The following is a 6000-nucleotide window of genomic DNA, read 5'->3' as shown; positions in this document are numbered from 1 at the left end:
GCCCATACCATGACAACCTTCTACTTCCTTCTACTTACATTCCTTCAAAATAAAATCAACAATCAGTCTAGACTATTCTTTGCCAGATTTGATGTCACTGATCACGCTTACCATACCGTGACCTACAAGAAGGCGCTTGACCTACCTTCCTTATGGCATCTCCGCTATATTTCCTTCCTCCGTGTTCCCAAGTATTTCATATTTTAATACATTTTGTTTTGAATACGTCGACTTTGTGCTACGTCACGTTTGACGGCCCGTAAGATTGGAATTACTATTTTATTTAGATGTGTGTAAGAAAAAATGGTGGATAGCTATAAAATGTTGAATAGTGAGCGCGAGGTTATTTAAATCTTTGTAATTCATTATAGTTGAGTTTCAGTGTTCATGTTGGTATTTCAGATTGAGTATATAAATAAAAGACCAAAGTTTATTTTTAAGTATACATATTTATTCATAAATTACGCGGTCACATGATATAAATTAAATTATGTACAATTAAATAATACAGTTAAATTTATATAAAAATAATTATAGAGATTTTGATGAGCGAGGGAGGCAGGTCACGCCGAGGTGGCGGCGGCATGGCCCACGACCCTGGCCTACAATCTATGCCAACATTTATTAAACTCAAGCTTTTTTTAAATAAGCTGCATATCTGTTAGGTCAGGACGATAAATAAACAAAAAAATAACAACGGATAATAGTTGACAAATAAATAAATAACATTTAAAAGTTAACAGTGACTAGAGAGCGTACGAGGATTCGATCGTCCAGGCGTCTTCTCATAGGCATTCGACAGGGTGTAACACTTAACATAACTGTTTAATTAATAAATAATTTATTATAATTATAAAAAAAACTGCTTTACACACTTAGACTCCGAATTGTATAAAAAATCGTTACTCATACTCAATATATCGTTTCATCCAGTTTGAGAGTGTTTGATATTGTGTGGGTGTACCACAGGGGTTTGTTTTGGGTCCGCTGTGGTTTCCCGGTCAGTCCTTAGTTTAGTGGTCGATGACGTTGAGATAGAAGGCTGCGAGGGCGTCGCCCTTGGAGCCGACGGCGCGGGCCTGGTACTGGCCGGCGTCGTCGGGGCTGCCCTTGACGATCTCCAGTCGGTACCTCGAGGTACCCTCCATCATGAACTTATATCTGGCGGAGGTTTCGTCGATGGGTTTGCCGTCCTTCAGCCACTGAAGCTGGAGTGGTGGCTGTGGAATACATTGATAATATTAGGAAAAGATTACAAAAATCCTCACATATTTATGACATTTATAAGTATATTTATTATTTTTGGGGTAGCTAATGAATTGTATAAAAGAAGTCTAAAAGGTTTCGATGAACATTTTGAACTTAAATGTGATATATTATATTTCCAGGTCAGGCAAGTACCAATGCAACTTTTCTAAGTTTGTATGTACTGTCTAAGTATATCTTAGACACCAATGACTGTTTCGGATGGCACGTTAAACTGTAGGTCCCGGCTGTCATTGAACATCCTTATCAGTTGTTACGGGTAGTCAGAAGCCAGTAAGTCTGACACCCTCAGCTAAATCCGGTTAGACTGGAAGCCGACCCCAACATAGTTTGGGAAAAAGGCTCGGAGGATGACTTAAAAATGATGCTAAAGGAAATACAGATGACAACGAAGACATCAATCTCTATCAACTTGTAATCAACAGTGATTGTAAATTCGTAGAAATGTACGAAATATGCATATTGTTTATTAAGGGTAATGATGATTATAAATTAAGAGTGTTCGCTCAATCTGATGTCATTAGTTCTGAGAATAATGCTGCTCATTTGTTCACAGTTACAATGTAAGCACGTTTTGACCTACTGTAGCTTATTAACACATTCTATACGATTGTTTATGCAGTTGGAAAGGTTTTTGTAATACTAGGAAGCGGAATCCTAGTTAGTTAAATGCTTTACAACTGTTCTAAAGATGTTTTGATGATCACAGAATTTTCGGAATCTTTACAGTTAGAGATGCATGTTTTCACTCCATAAATTTTTTGGAGATGCAAAGTATTCTCGCGTAATCTTTTGGTTTTACTGAAACAATTTTGTAAATTCTTTGACCAATATAAAGCTACGCTACACTTTCTGAGTGACAAAAGCTATGTTTTAATCAGTTATCTACATGAAGTAAGTAGTACCTCTTGGTTGCCAGTAAAACCGCGAAATAGAGCTCGTATTTTATATTAACCATTAACGATCAAGGGATTGAACGCCGTCGGTCCCAGGCGTAATAGATAAACCATTACGGGTACATACTTGGAGTTTGACCCCAGATGAAGAAGAAGTTAAGAAGTATACCTTATCCAGCTCAGCATGGAAGACAGCAGGTTCCCCGTTAACCACGGTGGCGGAGGCAGGGTAGGCGGTGTACTGAGGCACGGTGGCTGCCTCGCCCGGCACTTGTACCACCAGGCTGCACGACGAGAACGACTCGCCGGCGTCGTTGAACGCCTCGCATGTGTATACGCCTTTATAGGGAAATAAGTAAGGTTAGTATTTTGTACTACTTCATATAAAAAAGTAAAACAAGGTATAAATAAAATAAATGATTTTGCTAGAGAGGTACCTACGGGAATTTTAAGTTAAAATCAATCAATACGGTCATTTATTAACTGCCCTTTATTTTATTAAATTAAAATATGTCTACCTTCATTACGATACCAATAACGGTATAAAATATTTAATGAAAACGGTTTTTCTCCAAGAGCAAAATAAATAAATCCTGATATAGCTTTACTTTAGCTTTACTACAAACTGCGCTATCTATAGTTATTACACTGAACGAGTAAAATAACAACGCCCTCTATCAGTAAGCCCTTGTACTACGTAGGGCGCTACTAAGCTTGTGAGTAAAGGTAACCAATAGCTTGTCTATTCAGTTTTGTCTTTTGCAGTACTTAGTATTTGACATAGATGGCGCTCGGTTAACAAAATATCATTAACATTTTCGAACGAATTTAGTACTGAATTTTGATCTAACAATTTCAAATGAATTTGTCTTTTGATAAAATCATGTAAGATAAATATTTTTACACCTCCATGACTTAAATACTGATATCAATGAAATTTCGTACACAGATATTCTAAAGCCCGAGAAAGGACATAGGAACTTCTTAACCGGCTCCTAGAAGTACTTAGTTCCTATAGAAACTGCACGGAACAGCTGATAAGATTTATTTTTATGTATTTTTAAAGGTTTACTCACCAGCGTCCTCAGGGAATATTTCAGCGATGTGCAGTTTGTGTATGTTGGCCTCGCTGGAGTACTGGAAGTCCTTCGAGGGCTTGATCTCCTTGTTGTTGTGTAGCCAGATCACGTCGAAGCGTTCCGCGTTTGTGATTCTGTTGAAGAGTTAGGAGTATTTAATTGTTGTCAAAGAAGATTCTTTGTTTTTATATTATAAAAAAACCGACGAATTGAGAACCTTCTTTCTGAAGTCGGTTAATAATAACAAAATAACCATATTCCAGTAGGACGAATACGGAGATTCTCAACCTTAAAATCTCTTAAAAATCATCTCAGTAATTGTATTTTTTTAGAGTTTGTGAGTGTGTATGTTTGTCTCTTTTTATATATTGAAAACTTGACAGATATGTAGCTCATAGGTACGTGAGACTAACATAAGAAACTACTTTACATAAGGATGCGGAAAATGGTTCCTTCTAAAGAGCAATTTCGATTACGAGTAACGTTAAGGTCTTTGAAATTCATATTTTTGCTTTATTACAATATTGAACAATAATATGTATGTTACCTGCAGGACAGCGTGACAGCATCTCCGTCAGTAACGGTCTGTGACTGCGCGTGGTCCACTATTCTAGGCGGCTTGTCGCCCAACTTCACGGCCGCCGCACTTACGGCGCTTTCCATTGCTGTAATGAAAAAATATTGTTAGTTTTATAATATTTTCTTATCAAGGGAGCTGCAGGTTCAATCACTTAACAACCCCTAGTATCAAAGTTTCTTCAAATTCGCTTTATGGGGAATTGTAACAACAATTGCTACTTTGTAGCAATCAGGGACCTAAAACCCAAACGTGAAGCAATCTTCACGCAAGTGAAGCAAGTTCTGAAGGTGCTGAAGCAATTCTTGTAGTTTTTTTTTTTCAATATTTTTAAGCTATCTAATTGCTATTATGTTAATGTTTACGAATTAAATGTACGATATTAATGCCAAAGATTCAGGATAGTTCCTACAGTATAGGACTATTTTTCTTATGTGGAAGTGAAAGCTAAAAAATATTTATTTCGGAAGCAAGATAAAAGAAGATATAGAATATTAAGAAGATATAAGTATAGGATTACATGGGAGATAACAGAATAATATAGGAGATATATAGGATAAAGGTTGACAATAATGCAAATACATACGTTTAACAGTAACTTTGCACTTGGTTTCCACTTCTCCCTGGCTGTTGATGGCCTTCAGCGAGTACACGCCCTCGTCTTCAGGGAACACCTCGTTGATGGCCAGCGATGCTACTCCGTTCTTGTATTTGAGGTCTACCACCTGGATGATATAATATAGGTAAGTAATTTGGATCAATATATTTGGTTTTTAATATTTTTCTGTGACTTGAAGGTGTTCTTCTTGAAGTGTCGACGCAGTCAGAAAGTTGTTTTTTCTTGAAAGGGGGAAATTTTTGTTAAAAGTTATAGAAAATAAACTAAAGCTTGTAGAGACTGCCGCTTGATAAGAAAGGCAGCATTACTCCCAAACATCGCGATGATCGAAGAGCTTAAAAAATAAAGTGCTAAAACAACCATATTTAAAGTCTGAATCTTTCAGAGGAATTTGAACCTTACAGCTACACAATAAGGTGCACAATACCTCAGAGGAGTGCAGCGGCTTGCCGTCCTTGTACCACTGCACGCGCGGGTCGGGGTCGCCGCGCACGGCAGCCGACAGCAGCAGCGTCAGATATCAACCTTACAGCTACACAATAAGGTGCACAATACCTCAGAGGAGTGCAGCGGCTTGCCGTCCTTGTACCACTGCACGCGCGGGTCGGGGTCGCCGCGCACGGCAGCCGACAGCAGCAGCGTCAGATATCAACCTTACAGCTACACAATAAGGTGCACAATACCTCAGAGGAGTGCAGCGGCTTGCCGTCCTTGTACCACTGCACGCGCGGGTCGGGGTCGCCGCGCACGGCAGCCGACAGCAGCAGCGTCAGATATCAACCTTACAGCTACACAATAAGGTGCACAATACCTCAGAGGAGTGCAGCGGCTTGCCGTCCTTGTACCACTGCACGCGCGGGTCGGGGTCGCCGCGCACGGCAGCCGACAGCAGCAGCGTCAGATATCAACCTTACAGCTACACAATAAGGTGCACAATACCTCAGAGGAGTGCAGCGGCTTGCCGTCCTTGTACCACTGCACGCGCGGGTCGGGGTCGCCGCGCACGGCAGCCGACAGCAGCAGCGTCAGATATCAACCTTACAGCTACACAATAAGGTGCACAATACCTCAGAGGAGTGCAGCGGCTTGCCGTCCTTGTACCACTGCACGCGCGGGTCGGGGTCGCCGCGCACGGCAGCCGACAGCAGCAGCGTCAGATATCAACCTTACAGCTACACAATAAGGTGCACAATACCTCAGAGGAGTGCAGCGGCTTGCCGTCCTTGTACCACTGCACGCGCGGGTCGGGGTCGCCGCGCACGGCAGCCGACAGCAGCAGCGTCAGATATCAACCTTACAGCTACACAATAAGGTGCACAATACCTCAGAGGAGTGCAGCGGCTTGCCGTCCTTGTACCACTGCACGCGCGGGTCGGGGTCGCCGCGCACGGCAGCCGACAGCAGCAGCGGGGCGCCGTCCTTGGCGGCCAGCGCGTCGGGCAGCGAGCGGGCGAATGACGGCCCGCACATTGTTGAGTCTGATGCTGGTACTGGGAGGGAAAAAGGAGAAATAGTAAGGTACAGTTTTGCCAAAACTCCAATAAGGAAGTCCTAGCAAAAGTT

At 41.4% G+C, this 6000-nt stretch overlaps 1 protein-coding gene across 1 annotated transcript in view; it reads right to left on the bottom strand.

Annotated features, from left to right (window-relative positions):
- Positions 1-429: 429 nt before the first annotated feature.
- The window catches only part of LOC110373907 (twitchin), a 118298-nt gene continuing 112727 nt past the window's right edge, over positions 430-6000 (bottom strand). Inside the window, exons 144-149 of the mRNA XM_064041697.1 lie at positions 5761-5927; positions 4405-4543; positions 3789-3906; positions 3239-3375; positions 2332-2501; positions 430-1220 (exon numbers count right to left, since the gene is read on the bottom strand). Of these exons, the coding sequence (XP_063897767.1) occupies positions 1014-1220; positions 2332-2501; positions 3239-3375; positions 3789-3906; positions 4405-4543; positions 5761-5927 (938 nt within the window). The 3' untranslated portion in view covers positions 430-1013. The remainder of the gene's footprint in view (positions 1221-2331; positions 2502-3238; positions 3376-3788; positions 3907-4404; positions 4544-5760; positions 5928-6000) is intronic.

This window comes from Helicoverpa armigera, chromosome 26 (assembly GCF_030705265.1).
Source record: "Helicoverpa armigera isolate CAAS_96S chromosome 26, ASM3070526v1, whole genome shotgun sequence".
NCBI lineage: Eukaryota > Metazoa > Arthropoda > Insecta > Lepidoptera > Noctuidae > Helicoverpa > Helicoverpa armigera.
The sequence above is the reverse complement of the archived record's forward strand: the minus strand, read 5'-3'. Positions and strand labels throughout refer to the sequence as shown.